This window comes from Syngnathus floridae, chromosome 12, assembly GCF_059516105.1.
Source record: "Syngnathus floridae isolate MCC-2025c chromosome 12, RoL_Sflo_1.0, whole genome shotgun sequence".
NCBI classification, from domain to species: domain Eukaryota; kingdom Metazoa; phylum Chordata; class Actinopteri; order Syngnathiformes; family Syngnathidae; genus Syngnathus; species Syngnathus floridae.
The window spans coordinates 2062249-2085484 of NC_142424.1; the positions used below are offsets into that span (position 1 = coordinate 2062249).

General features: G+C 47.3%; 5 protein-coding genes across 13 annotated transcripts; 3 read left to right on the forward strand and 2 right to left on the reverse strand.

Moving 5' to 3' along the window:
* The first annotated feature begins 125 nt into the window (after positions 1 to 125).
* On the forward strand, positions 126 to 8107 carry sec31a (SEC31 homolog A, COPII coat complex component). Of its 4 annotated transcripts, none has more exons than XM_088390999.1 (27): positions 126 to 382; positions 893 to 972; positions 1044 to 1167; positions 1230 to 1428; positions 1495 to 1590; positions 1655 to 1795; positions 1864 to 2006; positions 2098 to 2197; positions 2289 to 2450; positions 2561 to 2713; positions 2876 to 3100; positions 3162 to 3236; positions 3353 to 3595; positions 3674 to 3776; positions 3882 to 4060; positions 4136 to 4262; positions 4342 to 4487; positions 4587 to 4763; positions 4854 to 5060; positions 5140 to 5244; positions 5311 to 5410; positions 5593 to 5874; positions 6189 to 6244; positions 6315 to 6527; positions 6590 to 6709; positions 6782 to 6853; positions 6977 to 8107. In XM_088390999.1, the coding sequence occupies exons 2-27, from the start codon at positions 894 to 896 to the stop codon at positions 7154 to 7156; spliced, it is 3807 nt and encodes a 1268-aa protein (XP_088247125.1). In that variant the 5' UTR covers positions 126 to 382; position 893; the 3' UTR covers positions 7157 to 8107. The 4 variants fall into 4 exon arrangements, with proteins under 4 accessions (XP_088247125.1, XP_088247126.1, XP_088247128.1 ...); XM_088391000.1 differs by having other exon boundaries at positions 5314 to 5410; XM_088391002.1 differs by lacking the exon at positions 5593 to 5874.
* enoph1 (enolase-phosphatase 1) lies at positions 7604 to 10080 on the reverse strand. The gene is made up of 6 exons (XM_088391027.1): positions 9208 to 10080; positions 9017 to 9118; positions 8710 to 8912; positions 8466 to 8598; positions 8252 to 8375; positions 7604 to 7851 (listed from the first exon to the last, which is right to left on the reverse strand). The coding sequence occupies exons 1-6, from the start codon at positions 9289 to 9291 to the stop codon at positions 7712 to 7714; spliced, it is 786 nt and encodes a 261-aa protein (XP_088247153.1). The 5' UTR covers positions 9292 to 10080; the 3' UTR covers positions 7604 to 7711.
* Positions 9557 to 15103, forward strand: LOC148389445 (heterogeneous nuclear ribonucleoprotein D0-like). 3 transcript variants are annotated; one of them, XM_088391024.1, is made up of 8 exons: positions 9557 to 10036; positions 10668 to 10836; positions 11015 to 11176; positions 11252 to 11383; positions 11466 to 11565; positions 11714 to 11860; positions 13432 to 13547; positions 13874 to 15103. In XM_088391024.1, the coding sequence occupies exons 1-7, from the start codon at positions 9864 to 9866 to the stop codon at positions 13512 to 13514; spliced, it is 966 nt and encodes a 321-aa protein (XP_088247150.1). In that variant the 5' UTR covers positions 9557 to 9863; the 3' UTR covers positions 13515 to 13547; positions 13874 to 15103. The 3 variants fall into 3 exon arrangements, with proteins under 3 accessions (XP_088247150.1, XP_088247151.1, XP_088247152.1); XM_088391025.1 differs by having other exon boundaries at positions 14779 to 15103; XM_088391026.1 differs by having other exon boundaries at positions 9560 to 10036; positions 13447 to 13547; positions 14779 to 15103.
* LOC148389446 (vesicle-associated membrane protein 8) lies at positions 14868 to 17656 on the reverse strand. Of its 3 annotated transcripts, none has more exons than XM_088391032.1 (4): positions 17501 to 17656; positions 16388 to 16593; positions 15653 to 15817; positions 14868 to 15548 (listed from the first exon to the last, which is right to left on the reverse strand). In XM_088391032.1, the coding sequence occupies exons 2-4, from the start codon at positions 16388 to 16390 to the stop codon at positions 15411 to 15413; spliced, it is 306 nt and encodes a 101-aa protein (XP_088247158.1). In that variant the 5' UTR covers positions 16391 to 16593; positions 17501 to 17656; the 3' UTR covers positions 14868 to 15410. The 3 variants fall into 3 exon arrangements, with proteins under 3 accessions (XP_088247158.1, XP_088247157.1, XP_088247156.1); XM_088391031.1 differs by lacking the exon at positions 17501 to 17656 and adding an exon at positions 17391 to 17406; XM_088391030.1 differs by having other exon boundaries at positions 16388 to 17655.
* On the forward strand, positions 17348 to 22837 carry LOC148389447 (aryl hydrocarbon receptor-like). Of its 2 annotated transcripts, none has more exons than XM_088391011.1 (11): positions 17348 to 17693; positions 18149 to 18327; positions 19206 to 19306; positions 19392 to 19481; positions 19583 to 19694; positions 19764 to 19873; positions 20044 to 20231; positions 20309 to 20418; positions 20499 to 20640; positions 20719 to 21850; positions 21910 to 22837. In XM_088391011.1, exons 1-11 carry the CDS (start codon positions 17635 to 17637, stop codon positions 21991 to 21993), a joined length of 2307 nt encoding a protein of 768 aa, XP_088247137.1. In that variant the 5' UTR covers positions 17348 to 17634; the 3' UTR covers positions 21994 to 22837. The 2 variants fall into 2 exon arrangements, with proteins under 2 accessions (XP_088247137.1, XP_088247136.1); XM_088391010.1 differs by having other exon boundaries at positions 20719 to 21839.
* Positions 22838 to 23236: the final 399 nt, after the last annotated feature.

The following is a 23236-nucleotide window of genomic DNA, read 5'->3' on the forward strand; positions in this document are numbered from 1 at the left end:
TATGAATGTTCTGGTAGAGAGAGAAGTAAATCGCAAACTAACATGCTGTACGAAGCGAATCTGAACCGGAAGCGCCATGATTTCTTCTTCGTGACCGGAGCTAGTTCTTCTTCGTGGGTGGAGTCTTCCGAATGACGCGTAGTGCCACGTTGATGGAGCCCAGTGGGGACGTGGAAATTCAAGTGGAGAGTGAGCTCAGCAGGTACCGGTAGCTACGTGTAGCGGCCGTCCTGTCCTACGTGGGGGGGAGTTGTTCTAGCGACAAAAGAAATACAAAAGTAGCGAAAACAGCTTCTTGTCAGTTCCCCCCCTCCACATTAATTAATTTTGTGCCTGCGCGTATATGTGACAAGGACCACGGAGAAAAGCAAAGTAACGCAAGGTAAGCCAATTGATCAGCTGTCAGCTTTCCATTAAGCCTATTTATTCAATAGCATTGTCTTGCAATACTTACTGTATATTTTTAAATCACGGTTGGTTAATTAAAGACTCCGTGCATGGGTGTGAATGTGAAAGTAATCGTGTTTGTCTGGATGTGCCCTGCAGATTTGCCGGCGACCAGTCCAGGTTCTTCTCTAGCCAAGTCATTTAAGGTTAATTGACGACGCAATTAAATTGAATCGTATTCAATTAAGTTAAGTTGACTTCTGGCAAGAGAAGCGGTACTGGACTTTAGTCATAGTCAGTGTCCAATTTATGGTCTCCCCCAGGGCACCAAATTGCTCACAATGGTTATAAGTAGCCTGGGGGCCTGTTCCAAAAAAATTGATTAAAAAAAAATAGTCAGGAATCATTGTATTAATATGATTTATATATTTTTGTTGTTTTGGGTGTCAGGGCCTTCCATAAGAAATGGCTTGAGGCTAAAAAAAAAAAATGTCAATATTTTCAGAATGAAACTAAAAGAGATCAACCGTACTGCCATCCAGACCTGGAGTCCGGCACAGCAGCATCCTATCTACCTGGCGACAGGTACGAACACCAGTGACCAGCGTTTGCATATCAGATGATGTCATGTTATACTTGAATGAATTATTGTCCAGGCACGTCGGCGCAGCAGCTGGATGCCTCCTTCAGCACCAATGCCTCCCTGGAGCTCTTTGAGCTCGACTTGTCCGACCCGTCTCTGGACATGAAATCATGTGGCAGCTTCTCTTCATCTCACAGGTACCCAAAGAAACAAAAAGCGAATTTGTGGTGCACGATTTAAATGAGTCCCCCCCCCTCAGGTACCACAAGCTGGTCTGGGGTCCCTGCTCAGAGGATTCTCAGGGTCACCCGGCCGGCTTGGTCATCGCTGGTGGCGAGAACGGCAACGTCATCTTGTATGACGCCGCCAAAATCATGGCCAGCGATAGTGACCCGGTCGTAGCTGAGAGCGACCGGCACACGGGCCCGGTGAGAGGACTGGACGTCAATCCCTTCCAGGTATGCCACCCATCTTTTCTCTTCACTCGCTTAGCTCGCTCCTCATTTGCTTCCTCTGTGGTGCAGACCAACCTCTTTGCATCTGGCGGAAATGAGTCTGAAATTTACATCTGGGATATCAACAACTTTGAGTCCCCCATGACGCCAGGACCCAAAACACAGGTATCACTTTTTTGGTTGTTACTGTCCTGTACGACTGTGTATAATATTGCTTGTGTGTCGACAGCCAGTGGAGGACATCGGCTGCATCGCGTGGAACAGGCAGGTCCAGCACATCCTGGCCTCGGCCAGCCCGAGCGGTCGCGCCTCCGTATGGGACCTCCGCAAGAACGACCTCATTATAAAAGTCAGCGACCACAGCAACAGAGTATGTCGACCGCCCTCAAGAAATAAGAATAAAACTTTCAAATAACCAAGATGAGTCTTTGCTTGTAGATGCATTGCTCCGGACTGGCTTGGAACCCAGAGGTGGCCACCCAGCTGGTCCTGGCCTCCGAGGACGACCGCATGCCCGTCATCCAGATGTGGGATTTACGATTTGCTACCTCCCCGCTCAAGATTCTGGAGAATCACACAAGGTGCAAGCATCCCATAATAATTACGGGAAATAATCTCACGGTTTAATTTTTATTCTTTTTTGATTGACCGGTGTGACTTTTCCTTTGGCAGAGGCGTCCTCGCCATTGCTTGGAGCATGGCCGATCCTGAGCTGCTCCTCAGCTGTGGCAAAGACAGCCGAATCCTGTGCTGGAACCCAAACACCAGCGAGGTGAGCAGATAACCTTCTCATCTCCTGGATTATTATTATTTTTCTATTTATCCTAAGTGACCTTTACGGCCTGCTCGCTTCCACCGGTCAGGTGGTGTATGAGCTTCCAGCCGGTAGCCAGTGGTGCTTTGACGTGCAGTGGTGCCCCAGGAACCCGGCGGTACTTTCAGCCGCTCACTTCGACGGACACATTGACGTCTACTCCATCATGGGTGGCAGCAGCCAGGCGCAGAGCCAGAGGCACGCTGACCAGGTGGGACACACTTTTCACACAAGGATGCATACACCTTTTGCATTTTCACACAGCATCCCGAAATGAGTTGAAATCCTTCCTACTCCAAAACGTGTGTATTATTTTAACAGATTAGTAACTCCTTTGGCAACATGGACCCCTTTGGGACAGGACAAACACTCCCACCGCTGCAGCTACCTCAGACGGCTGCCCGCCCTGCTAACATCAACCCCCTGAAGAAGCCCCCCAAGTGGATCCGCAGGCCTGTCGGGGCATCGTTTGCAGTGAGTTTCTGAAATCCCAATCCTTCCCTGTGGTGTTCCTCAAGGGTCAATCTTAGGACCCATCAGGCAGAACAACAACAATGTGAAAATTCTTTTGGGGAGAGATATCAGGATGCTTTTGTGAGAACAACAATGTCCTGATCCTGACTTGTCATCCTGCAGTTTGGCGGAAAGCTGGTATCCCTGGAGAACGGCCCGGCAAACGGGCAGCAGCCCGGTGGCCCCCACCTGGTTCACATCAGCCAGGTGGTGACAGAGACGACCTTCTTGACGCGCTCGGAGCAGCTCCAGGCTACGCTGAGTGCTGGCACCTTCCAGGAGTTCTGCCAGGAAAAGATCCAAGCGGCCCAGGACCAGTTTGAAGAAACTGTTTGGTCTTTCCTCAAGGTAACTTTCAGATGATGAAATGATGTATACTTATAAGTAAAGACCTGCGTGTGTTTTCCAGGCCAACTTTGAAAGTGACATTCGTAATAAGTTCTTGGAGCTTCTGGGCTACAACAAAGAGGAGCTTGCTGCCAAGGTGAGGCCCACCCGCATGTATAAAAACACCAAAGTGTTCAACCAAACCATATTTATTCATCTAATGTTAGCCTAATGCTAATGCTAAACATCTTTGTTGCGCGATCGTGTCTGCAGATATCTGCGGCGCTTGAGGGCAAGTCTGCTGAAGCTCGGCCGGTGGACGCAGCGGTCGCTCCCGCTAGCGCTCACCTGCCGCTTGACAATCCGGAGGCAGCATTCGACCTGATCGCCAGCGCAAACATAAACACGGACGCCACTTCGGGGAGCCTGGACACTACCGTTGGAGAACTGGACCTGAGCGTAGCTCCTCAGGAGGAAGTGGAGAAGCTTGAGGAGGAGGGGATCTTGTTGGAAGAGGTAACTGAGACATTCAAACGTCTTCAATGACAATATCAAAGGAATGAAGAGAATCAAATCGCCTCTCCTCTTTTCCAGGAGGTGCCGCTGGACGAGAAGGAGGAGGAGCCCGAGACTCCCGCCCAAGTCAAGGATGCCTCCAAGGCTTCTGCAGAGGGACTCGATCTCAGCATCAGTAAAGGTAATCATAACAAATGAGGATTTTTACGGATGTAATAATGTTTTTTTTTTTTGGTTATTCTTAAATTGTTTTAAATGCACAATTGTTTTTTCCTCATTTCCACAGACATGGATGGTCTTATCACACAGGCCCTGCTAATGGGCAACTATGAGGCGGCCGTGGAGCTCTGTCTCCACGACGACCGCATGGCCGACAGCATCATTCTCGCCATTGCCGGTGGCGCCGACCTCCTGGAGAAGACCCAGACAAAGTATTTCCGCAAGATGCGTGGCAAAATCACCAAGGTAGAATTTAAAGAAGAATTAAAAGTACCTCCTGATTTGCGTCTTCAAATTTAATGGGTTTTTTTTGTCCGGTAGCTGATCAGCGCCGTGGTGACCAAAGATTGGCGCGACGTGCTGACAACGTGCGACCTGCGCAACTGGAAGGAGGCGCTGGCGGCCGTCATGACCTACGCCAAACCCGACGAGTTCTCGTCATTGTGCGGTAAAGTGAGCGCCGTATTTGGCCTCATCGCCTTACACGACTCGCATATAGTTAGCGATTATGACTCACTCGTTCTCAGACCTCCTCGGCGTCCGTTTGGAGGCGTGTGGTGACGCCGATCTGCGAGCTCAAGCCTGCCTGTGTTATATCTGCGCCGGCAACGTGGACAAACTGGTGGCCTGCTGGAACGCAGCCGGCCAACGAAACTGCCCATTATCCCTGCAGGTGTGCTGGGGAACATTTTCCCATTCTGTCTCTTTCCTCTCTATTCAAATCTTTCCATCATGCATGTAAATGTGGTTTTGCTTTCTATCCTCCACACAGGACCTGGTAGAAAAAGTGGTGGTCCTGCAGCGCGCTATGGAGCAGACTCGGCGCTCGGGTCGTGACGCCAACGCCGGCGCCCTCCTGGCGGAGGAGATGGCTCGCTACGCCGGCCTTCTGGCTTCCCAGGGCAGCCTGTCCGAGGCCATCAGCTACCTGCCCAACAGCAGCGGTCAGGTGAGCTAGCCACAGCTGCAAAAGCTAGCATTGCTAACAAGCTAGTCTGTGTGAGAAGATGATCATGTCTGCTGTCGATTCGACTGCCAGGTGGCAGTAGAGCAGCTCCGTGAACGCCTCAGTCGGGCTCTGGGTCAGCAGGCGGCGGGTCCAGTCCAGACCCCTAGATCTCAGACTCAGCATGGCGGCCTTCAGCCCCGCCATGCTTTCACCCCGGTCCAGCCTGCTCCCCTCACAGGATCCGTACCGCTGCAGACACCCGCCTCCATCCCGGCCCAGCAGCAGTATTACCAGCCTGTAAGTACCGCTAAGGACCCAAGAGTTTTGGCCTAATTACAGATTATTAATTGCAAAAAAAAATATGTGTGTGGTTCAGGGGAGGTCCGCCTCCACTGTCACCTCATGGAGTAACCAGACACCGACAGCCCTGCCCAACGTCTCGCTTCCGCCGCAAATGGCTCCTCCCTCCGAGCAGCAGCAGGTACTCCGATTTTTCTCCCGAACCCGTTGGCCATAATCTAACGAGAATTTTCTTTCCTATTCCCAGCAGACCGAAGCGCCAATTCCTGTCTACGGGATGCCGCCTTCGGGTTCAGCCCCCGCGGCCTCTGCCGGCTCGACCTACATGTACTCTCAGCAATACCAGCGTGAGTCTTTATTTAGGATACTGAAAAAAAAAAAAGTAGGAAGGAATAAAGACGGCAAAGCTTGTTTGTTTCCTCTAAACAGTCAAACATTTCACGGTGGGAATGTTTGCCATCTTAGCATGTGTCTATGACTTCTTCCTGGATTTTTTTCTCCCCCACTAACAGCATCTATCGAATGTCAGCCCAACCCCAGGTCCAGCACTTGCCGCCTGGAGCCTTTCAGCCTCATCACTACTCTGAGCCCCCTTACCCTCCTCAGCCACCCGGCTTCCTCGCCCAATGCCTGCCCTCCTCTCCTCCTCCTTCTTCGCTTGCTCCTTTCTTTCCCAGCTGCTCTTCTTCCGGAGCGTCTTTCCAGCACGACACGCCGGGCTTTCCTGGGTCGTATGTGCCGCCGCCTCCACCCGGCGGAGTCTCAGGTACAAAGTTTGAGCTCGAGCAGACCCTCGACCCCCAGGCAACAGGTGCGAGAGTCCGCCACGTTACCCTTTAATCGCCCGAACCCGTCCTGTGTGCCTTTTCCTCTTCCTGTGATTCATCTCAATCAAATGATCCATGGACTAAATGATTCAATCACAATCATTCTTTCTTGGTGTTGTTGACTACCAATAAGTTGATGACAGGTGCCAATCAACAACTTGTTAACCAGTGACTTGATAACAAAGTTTTTAATGACTAATTTCTTTATGATCCATGAATTAATTAATTAATGACCACTGATTTGATAACAAATATGGTGAGATATTTCTGGAGCAAACCATTCTGTTTGCATGTACAGGGCCCCAGAATGGTTGGAATGACCCTCCAGCTCTGAGCAGAACATCCAAGAAGAAGGTGACTCCCTTTTCTGGAAATCCACTTTTCTTCTTTATTATATTAATCTCAATTCCCAAATTTCACACAGATCCCGGAGAACTACACCCCGCCTGCCCCTATCACTTCTCCCATCATGGCTCCTTTGGGTTCAGACCCTCACGCCCACCCTGTAAACTCTGGAGCACCGCAGGGCTCTGTCCCGGGTCCTCAAGGGGCGTTCCAGCCGATCCCCCCGCCGACCCTCAATCCAAGCATGCCCGCTGAGGGAGCGCCTGGGGGCCCCACAGGAGATGCCATACAGGTGGGTATCATTTTCTATTATTTTGTGGCGAGGTAATTAACTTGACGAAGGACTGTGTCCAGCCCGCGCAGTCCATCCCGGCTGAGAAGATCACCAAGAAGCCCATCCCGGATGAGCACTTGGTCCTCAAGACCACCTTCGAGGGCTTGATCCAGAAGTGCTTGGCTGTTGCTACCGACCCGGTTAGTGAGGAAAGAAGAAACTTGTTCATGTTAGCGTGAGCCAGCTAACACTTTTCTTTTGAAATGTTCCAGCAAACTCGGAGGAAGCTCGATGATGCCAACAAGCGTCTGGAGGCGCTCTACGACAAACTGCGGGACCAGACGGTGAGTTTATTATTTTGTAAATTCCAAGGGAACAAATTAGCACTTTATAATATTTTACTTAGTAAAAAAAACCATAGCCATCACTTCTCAAGCACTCCTTGCACATCTCACCTTTTCCCGTAGCTTTCTCCCGCCATTGTGGGGGGTCTGCACAACATGGCACGCAGCATCGAGGCGCGGGCCTACACCGAAGGCCTGGGCATCCACACGCACATCGTTAGCAGCAGCAACTTCAGCGAGACGTCGGCCTTCATGCCCGTCCTCAAAGTGGTGCTGACGCAGGCCAACAAGCTGGGCGTGTGAGCCCGTGTGGTACCACGTGCTGCCAATCAAGGGCTAATTTTTTTTTCTTTTTTAATTTCCACTACCAATCATGCTGATTGCTTTTAAATTGACTTTATATGAAGTGATACAATCCAAATGGATCATTTTCAATGCCAACAGGAAGAAAAAGGGAACAGTCAGAGCATCTCAATGAGCAGAACTAGACTGATGAATTGATCATTCATGTTTTTAAAAACTTTCTTATGTCAGCATTATTGTTTTTAAGAAGTCTGAGTTGTTAATTGCACCCATTTCGGTTTTTATTTTCCTCCTCCTTTCAACTCCGCCTAATTGGACCAATCCAACCCCAATATACTCTCCATCCAAAACTGTATTATTCTCTGCGCTTTATTTACAAGGTGACCGTGTCACCAGACACTAGATTAGGAACGGATGCAAAATCGAATAAACAAAAGGACAAAGTGATGACGATGGCACGTTTACTGTAAATAAGACAAATCACAAACATTAAGAATGAGGCCTTTAAAAATGTGTTTCCGTATACTTGATGTCTTTTTCTTTTCGGAGCCTCCGTTAAGCTCTCCTTGTCACTTCCAGCTGTCCGAAGGACGTGATGACATGATAGTGAGCGGCTTCCTCTTCCGTCAGTTCCGTGTTCCCCGGCCGCACCACCACCACCGTGTTGACGCCGGCGTCCTCTGCCGCTTTGGCCTCTGCAATCACACGGTGGGGTTAGACTAACTCGTTTCCTATATAACCAACGTGAAGAAGAAAAAAAAAAAATCAACCCAACGCCTAACCTCATTTAAACACGGTGCTTTATTTTGTTTGTCGCATGTTTTTACCGAAACATACCGCATATCTGTAGAGCAGACGTGACATCTGTAAGGCTGTTTATTTATGGTGGGAAATCTTTTTTGGATCATGGATGCATATTTCCTGAATAAATACAGTACGTGCTCTTTTAAATGCTGTGTTCGAATTAAGCGTGAGGTGCCACTTGAATAAATGCCTCGCCTCAAAAAGCTTTCAAGAGAAACTTATGTTGTTTGCGTATTTTCTCAAATGCTCTCAGATGTCGTGATCGTGTCCGAACTAATGAACAATGACAACCTCGTGTGACATCCGTCAGGAAGGTGATTTCTTCTGGCGGACAGCCGATCCTCTCGGCGATTCTTTTGTAGCTTTTGGGGTCCACTTTGGCACCGACGGCTGTGTCGAAGTGACCGTCAAATAACTGTGGAGCAGGAAATATTTGTCACAATACGTTTTTTTGTAGGTCCGTTCATGAATCAAGATGCCTCCAAAATTCCATTCCAATACCAACATCTAAAACGTCGCCTTCTACGGAATGCGAGAAGAGCAGTTTTTGGGCTTCCACGCTGCCCGATGAGTAGATGAAGACTTTGAGGCTGTGCCCTCGCCACCTTCGGATGGACGGCGTCACGTCCTGGTAGATTCTGTGTATGAATGCACCGTCGTTTTAAGTTTCAGATTGTTATATTGGTTGCCACCATTTTGGTGTCAAGGAACTCTATCAAAGTAAGTCGGTGACAGATGAGTCCACTTACTCGCCTTTGATTGTGCCAGACGCATACGCCACTCGCCACATGTGACCCTGGAGCCGCTTGAGCGCCGTGGACTTGCGGTCGGCGGCCATCTGCCACAGCACGTCGCTCACCACCTCGCGGATGGCCTTCTCCTCGTCCGTGTGCACCGTCTGGTCCACGGCGTGGACGGGACACGCCCGGTTCTGCCTCATGTCCTCTTCGATCTGTTGGGAGTTGTGTGTGTTGTTTTGATGAGTCACATTATGTCACACTTCCATAATACGTTTTCAAAGCTAATCTTTTGCCATTTAATGGGATATTTATTAACCTGTTTTTTAAGAAGATGAACATCCTGTTTGCACTCGTCTTCCTCCCAGTGGGCTGACAGGTAGTCTTCAAGATGCTCCCGTATGTATGGGAACAGAATATCCTGCAGTGAGAATGTTTATTTTGAGACGTTGACAAACAGGAGTGTCTACTAAATTAACTTGCTTTTTATTTTTTTCAACAAAAACATACCTTTACAAAGGTGATTGGAGTGGTTGTGCCCTCGATGTCCAGCAAAAGGGCAGTGGTGCAAGCAGGGATCGCTACAGTAGCCATTGTTGTTGATTTGATTTTACCCACAGCTTAGCTAACGTTAGCCTAATTAGCTTCGCCGGACCGGTAGCTCGGTGTGGATGAGACGCTCACCGGTTTTGCAACGCTCGCTAATCAAATTGGAAATGTGCTAAAAATGGTTTTCAAGGGGGGAAAATATCTGTTATACTTAATTCGCTAATAGCATGGTTGCGCCTCTAAATATATGTCGACCCTCAGCAGTAGTATCAAGGCGAATCAACGTTAAACGTCAGTGTCTCCTCCAAACCTGGTGGTGGCGCTGCAGCATTTCCGGTTTCATGAGCGAACCAAGTGCCGTCTGAGCGAAGAAGACGTGGGTGAAGAGGGAGACCCACCGCCAAGTAAATAAACGGCGAATATCGCCATTTATAAAGAATTAGACAACTATTTCAGGTAACTCGCGATCGAACCGAAGCATAGCATAGCATCTGTGAGGCTAACTCTCTAACTAGCCTCGCGGTGAGCGCCAAGTATTTTAGCTCTTAGCTTCTCTTCACCGACGCAACGCCAGCTGTACAAATAAGAAGAAATACGCAAAGAAAAAAGAAACAAACATGTCGGACGACTGCGAGTTCAGTGAAGACGTCGGCATCATGAGGATGGAAGAGGACGGAGAGGCGTATTGCGACGACCCCATGACGGCCGCGGCGGCGGGCGACAGCGGCCTAGATGGGGGCGAGGCCGAGGGGGCGAGGATCGACGCCAGTAAAAATGAGGAGGATGAAGGGTAAGACTTGCATGTTTTAAATATTTGTCGACACCGTGCCTGCTGTTCGTCAAATTAGGTCGTCAAATTACTGTACAGTGAAATCGAATAACCCCCTCTCTCCGTTGGAACTACTCGTGTTTCCACCCTTTAAATTGTGTCTTTTAAAGCCTTTTTAAAAAAAAAAAATCTGTATTATATAACATAAACGAAGTCTGAATAGCATACCTGATTATCAACAGCGAGAAGAAAAGGCAGAGAAGGTCCCCAATTACACTCAATAGTAGTAGCCATCCGAGCACGTTGTGTACCATAAGTTTTAAAGTTGCACTTAGTTGACGGTGCATAATGACTTCATGAACATTTATGTTCATTAAGATGGGCTAGTGTTTCTTATTTTGTGTTAGCAGACTGTTGTTGGATATAATGCTATGGTTTGTGTGAACATTTGCCTGGTGATAGCTAGCCAGGGCTTTGCTGTACATGACAGATGACGAGAAATGTTCACAGTAATAAACACATTGATTTTTATGACCAACACCAAGATAGCAGTGATTGATTTTAATCACGTAGATGTAAATGCAGCATATTGGCAAGGTTGTGAACCTAATGGATAAAAGCCATATCATCATAATCGTCATGTTACCAATAGGAAGGTGTTTGTCGGCGGCCTCAGCTGGGACACGACCAAGAAGGACCTAAAAGATTACTTCTCCAAGTTTGGGGACGTTATCGACTGCACTCTGAAACTGGACCCCATGACTGGCCGCTCCAGGGGATTCGGCTTTGTACTCTTCAAAGATGCCGAAAGTGTTGACAAGGTATATCGCCGTTTATTTGACATCCTTGATGTTCAATGTAAGGCTCGTGTTCTTTGTTCTCATGAGTCAGCCACAAAGCCTTTTTGATTTTACTCGACATGTGTGCTGCGAATGTTCAGTCGGTTTGATGGCAAGCTGCTTTATTGGTTTAATATGGATGGATCATTTTGTTGCCCAGGTCACTGCGCAAAAGGAGCATAAACTCAACGGGAAGGTCATTGACCCCAAAAAAGCTAAGGCTATGAAGAGCAAGGAGCCAGTCAAGAAGATCTTTGTGGGCGGCCTCTCACCAGACACTCCCGAGGAGAAAGTCCGAGAGTACTTCGCCACCTTTGGAGAAGTCAGTTTCCCATTCCCGGTGTCTTTTTTCGGCTCTTAATGGAACAGGAGTCATATTTGTCTTATATTTCATCAGGTGGAGGCTGTGGAGTTTCCCGTGGAGAGCAAAACCAACAAAAGGAGAGGCTTCTGTTTCATAACGTTCAAGGAGGAGGAACCAGTGAAGACCATCATGGAGAAGAAGTATCACAACATCGGCCTGAGCAAGGTATTGCCGTCCCGTCGCTCGCAGCTCGATGTGGGCAGAGATGGAAAGAAAAAAAAAACTTTCGGGGCTGTGTGGTGTACAGTGTGAAGTGAAGGTGGCCATGTCCAAAGAGCAGTACCAACAGCAGCAGTACTGGGGAGGAAGAGGAGGTTACTCGCCTCGGTCTCGAGGGAGGGGAGGCGGTGAGTCCCAGATTAAAAATGTCATTTGTGCAATTGGCTAGCTAACATGCTAATTTGCAGCCGCACACCTCGCTCTCTCAGCGGTCCCGGTGTAAGCTGTTTCTCAAAGTGTTGAGGTTGTGTGCGTGATCCGAGTATGTGATCCCAGGTCCCGGCCCCAATTGGAACCAGGGCTACGGCAACTACTGGAATCACGGCTACAGCAACTACGGCTACGGCAATCAAGGCTACGGCGGATACGGCAGCTACGATTACTCTGGTTACGGCAACTATTACGGATACGGTGGCGACAGTAGTAAGTCCATGTGTGACGATCTCTGTAGACCATTTGAACGAGCTAGATCATATTTTTATTGAGGGTGGGGGTGGGGTAGCGGGTGGGTTTGGGGAGGGGGGGGGGGTCGGGGCTCTGTTGGGACAAAATATGGATTTCATGATGTATTGTATTGTCTGTTGCAATACAGCCTCGATACATCCGCATCAAATATCAATATTGTCACTGTCATAATTGTCAATCTTTAATGTCAACACTGCATCTAAACATGTTTTATTAACATTGTGAGTGTATTTTTGTTTTGTTTTATTTCATTTTTTTGTGTACTTAACATGGAAGGGCAGTTTTGTGGGATTTCCCTTCTGTTTCATATACAGGTGCATCTCAATAAATTAGAATATTGTGGAAAAGTTCATTTACTTCAGTAGTTCAATTCCAAACTCCAAAATTTTTTTAACACTCTAAGGTTGATTCGTTTCAGAAGGCAAATTCCTTATTAATTTCTATCCCTATAAAAAAAATACAAATGTGTCATTCTAATTTCTTGAGATGGTGGATTTGGGGTTTTTGTTAGCTGTAAACTATAATCATCAAAATTATAAAAAAAAATAAAATTCTGAAATATTACACTCTGTGTGTAGTGAATCTATGATTGCCACTTATTGAATTGAACTGCTGAAATAAATTGAGTTTCCCATTGAAGGAGATGCACCTGTATATTGTGATGTTTGATATCGCTTTAATTGCTGCATCATATTAATGCTGGCTAAATATTGCGTTAATACTTAATCACTCCACAACACCCACCTTTTTGTCTATCCGCTGTTGTCTGGCACGATTGTTAACGATTTCCCCCCACAAAATGTAAAAAAGTGCAACACGTTGATGTTCACATTCAAGACAAACTTAACGACACCACCAAAGTGTTGGACGCGCTCACATAGCTAGCACACGATAATGATGTTAAAGCTTGGCCTTCCCTGTATATCGCCACCTATTGGCCTGGCATGCACATTACAGTAGTATTTCTGACAATTTCACGTCGCCCAGTTCCGTTTAATCAGGCTTTCGCACTGCATCTGATACTTATTGATCCGTAGAAAGCGTTTTTGCCATATCTGTAATGCACCCTTGCAGCCTTGTGCAGTCGTCTGGGACGGCAACAGTTGCGTTCCACACGAAAGAGCCCGTCCAGTGAGTATTGGGTGTTAAACGTCACACTTGTTCTATGGATTGCCCTTTTATTATTAGTCAGTTTACATCACTCACAACAAAAGTCAGGTATACAGTGTCAGGCTTGAGTTGCAGGTATTATTGGTGTCCACTTGAGGGCGCGGTCGTCACTTGCCACGCGAGTAGAGGATCTTTGACTTTGAGTGTGTGTGGCTTTAAAAGGTGTGGCCTGCCCGGTGAGTGATGTGGGAGTCAGCGAACAATTGACTCATAAACTCAGGTTAGCTGTTAACCGGATAAACGATCCGAATAATCATTTCAGCCTTAAAATGAACACATCGGTTAAAAGAAATGAAACGTGCCACTTGAATCTATTGTGCTTTTTGTTTTACTGTTGTTATTATTATTTTGTCGTTTTGTGCCCTCACCCGTAGATGAGCCGGCCGGCTACGGCAAGTCGCCGCGGCGCCCCATTCACAGCAGCAGTTACAGACCGTACTAAAACCCTCGAGGTCACCTCAAAGAACACAAGCAGGTATGTCCACTCCAACACGCCTTCACGTCCCGTAAAACATTAAAGAAAAAATAGTCCTAAATGTTTGATAATATTATGTTGTAATGTATACGTTTTCCTTTTGGTAACATAGAGGCTACACGGGGCGATTATTTTAACTCCTGCAGCCTCCTTTGCACCTTTTATTTGGTCTCTTCTTTTTTTTTTTTTAACTGTAAAGTTAACAGGTAAAGCACTACTACAGTAATGGATGTACAGTTCACGGAAAAGCGCAAAAAAAAAAAAAAAAGAAAAGAGGAAGTATGTTGTCTCTCCTAACTCTGACATACCTTGTTTGTACCTGCCAGCGGAGCTTCCTTGCAGGCCATGAGCTGACTCCAGATACTCTCAGGGCCCGCTCAATGCGGACCGGGTACGAGACGCATACGCTCTCGCTTGCTGCCGTTTGGTATGGTCTCACAACATCCTGTATATCAACTACAAATGAAAACAGCAAAACCCACAAAAAAATGGGATACCATGTTGCCGTTTTTATCAACTTTCCTTTGGCCAGCTTTTGAGTTGTTTATTAATATGTACAGTGGTGCCTTGGGATACCAGTGAGCCAACATTTGCGCTTCGGCTAACTAGCTCAATGCTAACAAACGATGTCATAGTCGAGCTAACAAGTAGCAAATGTTCTAACCAAAGGATATTTAAACACAACGGTGGAGCAACACACGCAGAAAGATCATCCGAATTAAACTCGTATCCCAAGGCACCACTGTACGTGGTTAAATTTCCGTAATTTTTTACAGGCCCCCAGCACAAGTAATGAATATTTGTAATTGAGTATTTGCTCTCCAAAGGATACGACAGCAAAGCAGTTGTTAATCTTTTTGCAGTTCTGGTGCTTTTGTCTTTTGTCCATGAGCTAACAGCTTCTATGGACGCCGCCGTTGTGTTGGGCCATAACGTTCTTGGACATGTCTTCTCCTCTGTGTTACCGACTTCTTGTAACATTTCTGTAAAAATAGAAATATAAAATGTAAAACGACCAGAATTTGTCACGTTGACAGACGCTTGCACGCAATGTTTCCTTTTTTTGTAATGACCTATTTTTCTTCTAGTAGTCCTCAAGATTGCTTTTTCAATTTAACGTGTGTTAATGTTAATTTATACATTTTGTTTTGGCACACGGAGATCCGTTAGGTTGTGCTGTGCCACGAGCGCGGCTGCGTGGCGGCTCTGACGTGTGCCCGTCTTTTCTCAGGTGCGGCGGGGGCGAGAGGACGCGGCGGACGACGGGCAGCGGAGACGCCGCCACGCTATCGCCGCTGATTGTAAGCAAAAACAATTAACTGAAGAGCCCATATTTACTCTTTATTTTCCAGAGTGTTCCCTGGATATGACACTATTTTTGTGTGTGGGAGGGGGGGGGGGTCTGTTGTGAATGGCTTTATTTTTAGTTACACTTATTTACAGTTGTAGATGCACATTTATCACAATGTGTTCATTAGACTATACAACATTCTTATATACACCGACGTCATGTATTCAATGTAAGCGTGGTAAAAACATTAAAACACTTGTTTGGATTTCTGTGGAACAAAATTATTTTTTTTGTTGAGTCGTGGCAGGAGTGTAATGCAAACAATTCCCATGGTAAGCACAAAGAAAGATGAGACATGGCATCTAGTGAACATTGATAGATTTTGTACAAAAAAAAAAAAGCTCCCACGGGTGCTTTGTTCCAATCCCCACTTGAAGCGTTTCGTCATTCACACGTGCCGGAAGGAAGCGCTTTCAGTCGTTTTTGCCAAATGCAGAAGTTGCTTGCTTAAGATGCAAGGTGATTGAATCGTTAGTCTTAAAACAGGTTTTAAATTGCTCTAAAACCGCCAATTATATAACGTTGGTCGCGGCGAGTATGATGAGGACGAAGATGATGACCACGATGACGCCGATAATGATGAGCATTTTGATGTTTTTCCACCAATACTTCCTGGCCACCCGCGTGGAGGTTCTTTGGAACGAGTCGGCCTGCAAAGAACAAAAGGAAGGGCAAATTTATTATAAAAACAGCCGCTCAGAGACTTTTGGTTTCCGGTTACGGGTTAAAATTTCATTTGGGTCTTTTTACTCACCGACGCCTGCAGGTCCCCAGTCTTGCCGATCAAGTCGTCCAACCGGTCTCCTCGCTCCAACACTTTGTCGATGTTGTCCTTTAGGATGACTTTTACCTCGTTCACTTGCCCTTGCACGTGCTCCAGCTTGGATGCAGAGCCGGAGGACGGGACGTTTGGGTCAGCCTGCCGGGGGTGGGATTAGGGTTGAGTCAATTAAGGCTTCAACAAAACTAGTCTACAAAGACCATTTAGTCTCTAAATGACATGTTTTTGCTTTCAACAAATATAATTTTTTCTCTAATCTTGTCCACTAGTTGTTTTCAATTAACCTTAAGTACAATAAACTGAGCTATGTGCTTCCCAAAAACATTTGGGTGCCTTTGATGGAAAGTAGCATGTGACTTTTGGAGAAAAATCAAAGACCTTTTATTGAGCTAGAAACCCGGAACCTTTTTTTTTTTAGTCATGTCATCTTTATGGCATGATTAAATGAGATTGCCTTCAAACTTCCTGCCACAATAGTGCAGCATTCTGTTTTTCTCTTGTGTATATCGAACTCCATCGAATTCATCGGTATCGAGAACACAAATGAGTTTTAAAAAAAACTGACCAGCTTTTAACGTCTCAAAACTCTTGTGACCACACAGCTGGGCGTCATCCACCGAGCTTTAAGTCGCTCACATGACAGGAAAGAAAAAGTCCAGATAGAGGAATAGGAAGTGTGAGACATAAATAACAAGAATAACCACTCACCATAGTCGCTCCACTCGTAGGTTTAATATCCAAAACACAAATTATCAAGCGGTGATCTTTGCTGCTTCTTGTGACTTGACTGCCGAAGGTTGCACCTCTGCTGGGTTACTTATTAACTCCCACTCGCCTCAATCAAAGTCTCACTGGCTTGACAACAGCTGCCACCGGCGGGGCCCCAGAAGCTATCTCTGCACTTTCATTTCCTCCTTTTGTGAGCAGGAAAATTTTTTTTTTACTCACTCTGGGTCAATGCAGGTGGCAACTCAAAGGTCACTCGAGAGGAGCAAGCAGTTGTGCACAGTCAGATGATGACATGGCTTGATTTCTCCATTCTTGCGTTTGTGTGCTTGATTGCATTTAAGTGCGCCACAGTGTGTCAGATAGATTAACAAAAATGATAATAATCACAATAAATCCTAATACGTTTGCACAAGAGCAGCTCTGTAGTTATTTCCTGACAGCTCACATTTTCAGTTTTTTGTGCTCTGGCCAGAGGCCTATCTACTTTAAAAGTAATGCTTTGGTGCCATCTTGTGGCAATAAGGTGCCAAGGAACTTTGTTGAGAAATCGCACAATTTAGTATTGGAAAATAAAAATACTAATGTGCTTGTTAAAAATTTCTATTTGTGTTTTTATATCCGAGCAAATTCTCGGTGATTCAGATCATGACAATGCACAAAAGTTAAGTTTGGACTGGTGTTCCTGCCATTAATAGCCACTACCGCTAGAGGGCAATGTCGTACACTACCCCAAATCCAAGAGACGTAAAGTGGCGTCAAAATCTTGCTAAAATTGTAACTTTCTCAACTTAAAAATACAATCATGTGGGAGATTTAAAATAAAATTCTTGTAGATAATATAAAAATATACATCTGATGTTCGTAGATATGAGACGAAACAAAGGGGAAACTTTCCACCAATGACAACTCGCGACATAAACAGGTGCTCGTGTATCGGGCGCCGTAATTGGTCAGGGTAGAACGGAGGCGATTGCACACTCACGAGCAAGTCCACTGGAAAACGAGGTTTTTGTTGTGTGTTTTAAAAAATCTTTCTCATGCGCGAGTAGTTTGGATTACACGTCGAAGTGGTGACCGCCCCCCCCCCCCTACCCGATGAAAATCAGCGCCCGGAAAACGTCGAGGGAACCGGTTATCGACGTTAAATGCGCCTTTGGAGGAGACGCGTCGCCTTCCTCCTGGTGAAGTGAAGTGGAGCTCGGTTGTAACTCAACCCGAGCGCCACCATGCAGGGAAATGTCGGCGTCTACGCGGTGAAGAGGAGGAAAAAGCCCATTCAGAAGAAGTACGTGTGCATCCATGCACTCCTTACTTTTACGTAGTCGCTCATTGACTTCTACCAAGTGTTTTGATAGACGTCGTCCATCATGTCACCTACGTCATCCTACCACAGTTATTAGAAAATTGGCGTAATAAGTACGATGGAGCCAAGTTTGTCCGTGTTTTGGCCATATTTGGTCACTTCCGGGCAGGTAAATGCGGGCAAGTTGATTCTGCTGACTGGCTGTGCGGGTCTAAAGTTACATTGACGCTTATGCATGATGCCCCCCCCCCCCCCCCCCCACACACACACACCGCGTGCCCCCCCAAAAAGAATGACCATGCTTCCACTGTGTTGTATGTGTATTGCGTTGTAATTTTGAGTTATTAAATAGTCTGGTCCATCTTGTCATGTAGATAGAATATTTCCCCCATGTGAGATTTTCATGCAACTGAACACCTAGTGTTATCGTTGTCTAGTGCAGCGCCCCCTCCCGTGAAGACCAACCCGTCCAAGCGGCACCGGGACCGCCTCAACGTGGAGCTGGAGCGCCTGACAGGCCTGCTGCCGTTCTCCGAGGAGGTCCGCAACCGCCTGGACAAGTTGTCGGTGCTGCGGCTCAGCGTGGGATATCTCAAAGTCAAGAGTTACTTTCACGGTGGGTTGAGTGTGACGCCTCATACATCAGCTCTTTAAAAAAAACCACACCACACATATACTGTCAAGGTTTTGCAAGAAGAGTTTTAAAAAGAACATGGCATGTAGCGTTTTTGCAGCGGCCAAAAAAAAGACGCCGCTGCATGAATAATGGATGTGGCACTTGGATGGTGCAGAGGTCGGATGGCGTCTTCGGCAAATTGGTGGAATCCCCGAAAGACGGTACTTGGAAGCCGTCCCCGAGCGGATTCCCGCTACAACAACAAAGGGGTGGATCGCTGCGGTCACGTGACGCCCGCTTCTTGACCAACATGTCAGGGGAAATTCCTGGGTTTGTGGGGGGAGACGAGCGGCCGATCCTGCGGGTTTGTTTTGAAAAGCGAGGCGTAGCGAGCGGGAGGAGGGGGGATGAGGAAGCTGCTTTGCGTGCCATACAGTCATTACTGTAAGGGGAAAGGAGTCATTGTTGAACTGACGGGAGATTAGATTCCCCCTTTAAGAGGTCCTTTCACTAGCCAGTCTCATTTGTCCCTAACCACAAAAACGCCGTCTTCCCCAAAACCACTGTAAAATGTTTGTTTATACAGATTTACAGTGAACCCCCAGGGGCCTCACAAGCTTTTATAAATGGAGAAGCAGACAGCCTTCTGATTGTGCCGGAGGAGCATTCAAGGACCATCGACAAAACAGGACATCTCAGACACAGACAAAAAAATCCATGAACCCAACGACACCAAGATTCCACCAAATAGCAGTTTTAGTTAACATTTATTAAAACACACTTTGTGTGCAGGAACAAAAATGGTGTCATTTTGACTTATTCAAGTGGCATAAACGACAATTCCAAAACTTTGCTGAAATTGAAAAGTGTCTTTGCAGAGCAGCGCAGGAAATGCACGCCGCTCCATCCCCCCACCGGCGACGGGCAGTCGGCATCGCTAGACGGTATCAGCTTCTCTGAGGGCGAGTTGCTTCTCAAGGTGCGACGACGTCGTTGCTACGTGGGTGTGTTTTATTCGCTTGCTTCCTCGTTCTCGCTAACTGGCCTCGCCTGCTCTTCTGCAGTCGCTCAACGGCTTTGTCTTGGTGGTGATGGGCGACGGCACCATCTTCTACACGTCGCCCACCATCCAGGACTTCCTTGGCTTCCATCAGGTGAGACTGATGTGTATGAAAACACGAAATTATCTTTTATTAGACAGATACTGATAACGAACTACGAGGGTAGACCGATCCATTCCTGATATTGCTCGCAGTCTGACGTGGTGCAGCAGAGCGTCTTTGACCTCATCCATATCGACGACAGAGAAATGTTCAACTGCCAGCTGAAGCTCGGCGTCCACTTCAGCGAGACCGGAGAGGACGCCGGTAAGTTCCGGGATACGTCATAACCATCGTGATGATTATCGCTTAATGTTTTCTCTGCTTTGTGAAAAGCCCCCAAGAACGGCTCGCTCGGTCTCATGCCTCCGGAGAACTTCTTCTTCTTGGAGAGGAGCTTTTGCTGTCGCCTTCGCTGCCTCCTGGACAACACATCGGGATTCTTGGTGACTAATCGATGACTCATAAAAATGTTTGCGGTATAAAATGCACCCGAACAGAAGTTAGTTTGGCTGTCTCTATACTTTTGGACGACTCTTTGGACAACTTTGGACAAGAGCTGCAACAAATGTCTTTTGTGCTAAATGCTAACGTCAGCGTGACCTTCCTCCTCCAGGCTTTGAAATTTACCGGCCATCTGAAGTACCTGCGGGAGGATGGCGGCCCCGAAGGGAACCCCTTGCTGGCCTTATTCGCCATCGCCACGCCCCTGCAGCCGCCGGCCGTCATGGAGATCCGCACCAGGACGCTCATTTTCCAGACCAAACACCGGATGGATTTCGCCCCCCTGGCCATGGACACTAGGTATTAGCACCTGATGCTAAACTACATTAGCTGAGTTTGTAATGAATTGAAATGTCACGAATGGCTATTTTTGTCAGGGGCAAACTGGTGTTGGGTTACTCCGAGACGGAATTGATCACCCCAGGTTCCGGTTATCAGTTTGTGCACGCCGCCGACATGATGTACTGCGCCGATAACCACCTCAGGAGTACGTTGCCGAGTCTTGACCGCCAGAAACGATCTGAACTGTGACTTGTTTTCTAACTTGTCCTCCTCCTTCGACCGCAGTGATGAAAACGGGAGACAGCGGCTTCACTTTCTTCAGGCTGCTCACCAAGACGGGAAAGTGGTTGTGGGTGCAAGCCAACGCCCGGGTTGTCTTCAAAGACGGACGGCCCGACTTCATCGTCGCCCGCCAGAAGCCGCTGACGTAAGCACCCGGCGACACTTCTGGCATCGGATCACTTTTATATCGGATGTGGTTGAAACATGAAAACATTTCCTCCAGGAATGAAGAGGGGGAGGAACAGCTCCAACAGAGAAGACAGCAACTGCCTTTCAACTTAGCCACGGGAGAAGGTGTCCTCTACGACCTTTCCCTGGATGCCTTCACCGTCCCGGGCCCTCCTGACACCAAGGAGCCCCTGAGAGAAAGTCCCCTGGATCCCAGCTCCATCTTGGGATCCTTACACCGCCAAGACCGCTCACTTTATTTCCAGGATCCCGCCCCCCAATTCGACGCCTTTTCCCCCGTAGACGAACCAGAACCGGATCAGCCTCTGGAGCAAGTCTTCTCGGACAGCCACGCCCTGCTCAGCGTTCCGGGTCAGCTGGAAGAGTCGTCCGGCTCCGGGGGATTGACCTCGCATCCCATGCTGCACTCGCTGGAGCAGATCTTGGGAGACTTGGGTGAAGGTGGACTGGACGGTCTGGAGGTCGAGCAGCGCGAGCTGAAGGACTGGGAGAACACGCTGCTCAGGATGAATCAAAACAGAGACTTGGATCACATCCTGGCCAACGACGTTTTTTCTTTTGTGGAGGAGGCTCTCGGGATAAAGACCTCAGGAGGGGAACGATCTCTCCGGGCTTCCCCAGATGCTCAGAAGCCGATAGAGTATGGACAAGAAGTTCTTTCTGGCGCTTTGTTTTCCGCTGCGGGACTTTCTCCCAACTCTCATCCGGGACACTGGCCCGCGAGCGACGGTTCATACCACCCCGAGATTCCCACCCGCTCCTGCCGCTTTCAAACAACTTGGCAACCTTTACCGATAACCTCCAACATCGCCCTACAGGGGGCGCCCTCAAATCTTTCCCAACAAGCCGCGTGGCCTCATCCCCCCCTCGTGGACACCACTGGCCCGCAGTTCTCCGGCAGCTGCATGTACAAACACCTCGCAAACTCCGGGCCTCGTGTCCCCCAGGGGGCGCCGTGTACGGGACTGGCCCACATCAGTGATCCAAACCCAGGGTTCGACCTGCCGCAAGCGGTCGGAGGAGCCTGGCACCCGGCCGCAGCCGCCGGCCAGACGCAGCTTTCCGCTTTCGGCGACATGTCCGGGGTAGGAGCGTACCTACCGGAACATCCCCCTGAAAACGGAGCTTTACAGTCCACCTTCTTCTGCTGGAAAGGTCAAGCTCAGGTGAGATTTATCATCAGTAGATGAAATGAAATTACTAATACTAATTTCCGCCTCGACAGATGCCCAAAGTTCCCCTGGACTCGTACGCTTTCCCGGTGCAACCTCCCGGGAGTATCAACCTGCCCCAAAACACCGGCCCCTAGCCACCGGGAGCCGAGCCGCCCGGAAAAAAGAAAAGGCCTTCTCATTTCAAAGGGACTGAATCGCTGCTGTGTTTTTCACTTTTTTCACAAAGCCCATGGGATGTCTTGCAACCTGAAGAAAGCCATAATTAGAGGCTAAAGACATTTATTTGTAAATGCAGTGCATCTAGAAAGTATTCAGTGCTTCACTTTTCCCACATTATGTTACGTCAGAGTTCTGTTCTCTTAATGACAACATAAAATAAGATATCGCTTTTTTAAAAAAAATATATTTGCAGAAGTGGATTGAAAACAGATTTTTTTAACTTTTAATAAATTCTTAAAACTAACAACTTTTGGTAAGATCCAAGGTCAAAACAGAATCGAAAGAAGATAACAGATGTGGGGTCAAAGTCAAGTGCTGCAAATAAATTCTAGATTCATTTTTTTTAAATATATATTTATATCCAATAATGCAATACAAGCAGAACTAATAGAAGACAATCTACATTTTGCTTTCAAAGCAAATTTTTGAGCCAAGTTAAATTTGAACCTCAAAAGGTGGACAATTGTCAAACTTGCCAATTACCTGGCAACATTTAAAGAACTGCAATCCATATATTTATTTTACTGAAAACTAACCTTGCATTTGTAAGTCATCGTAGCACTTTTCCACTAAAGATCATCAAATGATTCTCGAGCTCTTAGGAATCGCTTGTAAAGCGTCCGTGTGTATGCAGACTTGTACCCGTGCAGAGATGATTGACAGTTTTCGGGCAGCTCATCATGCAGACCAAACGTCGACAAGACTCCTGCTTTGTATTCTCACTTTTCTATTAAAGCCAACCAAGCGACTGGAACAAGCCGTCTGGATGTGTTCGTTTTCTGTGGCTTTTACCAAAACTCCTCAGTGGCGACCTGGTTCTGTGGCCGATACAAATTGGTAGTACCTATCTACTACAGTTCCTCCTTCTTTAACTATTTGACATAAAGGAACATGTTTCTCCAGTGCAAGAGGAAATGAAGTGGTTCTGTTTTAGTGTCTGCCCAAACAAAGCTGGGATGACTCAACACTTAACGTCCAACCTGCCTTGTTGCCGCAATTTGGCACCATCGTGTGGCGGAAAATAGCACTGCAAGAAGGAGGAAAATATTGATATTTACCGGTATTCTAAATATTGTGAAAAATCATTAAAATGATCCGCGTTAAGGAACTGCAATAATTTTTAAACCTTTTAGTCTATCTTTGAACACTATCGAAGGT

Excerpts from the sequence above, each read along its gene's own strand:
- sec31a (XM_088390999.1), top strand. The coding sequence starts at position 894 with ATGAAACTAAAAGAGATCAACCGTACTGCCATCCAGACCTGGAGTCCG. Across the intron at positions 2,451-2,560 it reads GCCAGAGGCACGCTGACCAG|ATTAGTAACTCCTTTGGCAA; the intron begins GTGGGACACACT and ends TTATTTTAACAG. Across the intron at positions 6,854-6,976 it reads ACAAACTGCGGGACCAGACG|CTTTCTCCCGCCATTGTGGG; the intron begins GTGAGTTTATTA and ends CTTTTCCCGTAG.
- enoph1 (XM_088391027.1), bottom strand. The coding sequence starts at position 9,291 with ATGGCTACTGTAGCGATCCCTGCTTGCACCACTGCCCTTTTGCTGGAC. Across the intron at positions 8,599-8,709 it reads TCTGGCACAATCAAAGGCGA|AATCTACCAGGACGTGACGC; the intron begins GTAAGTGGACTC and ends ATTCATACACAG. Across the intron at positions 8,376-8,465 it reads TAGAAGGCGACGTTTTAGAT|TTATTTGACGGTCACTTCGA; the intron begins GTTGGTATTGGA and ends CCTGCTCCACAG.
- LOC148389445 (XM_088391024.1), top strand. The coding sequence starts at position 9,864 with ATGTCGGACGACTGCGAGTTCAGTGAAGACGTCGGCATCATGAGGATG. Across the intron at positions 11,177-11,251 it reads ACTTCGCCACCTTTGGAGAA|GTGGAGGCTGTGGAGTTTCC; the intron begins GTCAGTTTCCCA and ends ATATTTCATCAG. Across the intron at positions 11,384-11,465 it reads ACAACATCGGCCTGAGCAAG|TGTGAAGTGAAGGTGGCCAT; the intron begins GTATTGCCGTCC and ends TGTGGTGTACAG.
- LOC148389446 (XM_088391032.1), bottom strand. Across the intron at positions 15,549-15,652 it reads CTGGGGACCTGCAGGCGTCG|GCCGACTCGTTCCAAAGAAC; the intron begins GTGAGTAAAAAG and ends TGTTCTTTGCAG.
- LOC148389447 (XM_088391010.1), top strand. The coding sequence starts at position 17,635 with ATGCAGGGAAATGTCGGCGTCTACGCGGTGAAGAGGAGGAAAAAGCCC. Across the intron at positions 19,874-20,043 it reads ACAACACATCGGGATTCTTG|GCTTTGAAATTTACCGGCCA; the intron begins GTGACTAATCGA and ends TTCCTCCTCCAG. Across the intron at positions 21,840-21,909 it reads CACCTTCTTCTGCTGGAAAG|ATGCCCAAAGTTCCCCTGGA; the intron begins GTCAAGCTCAGG and ends CCGCCTCGACAG.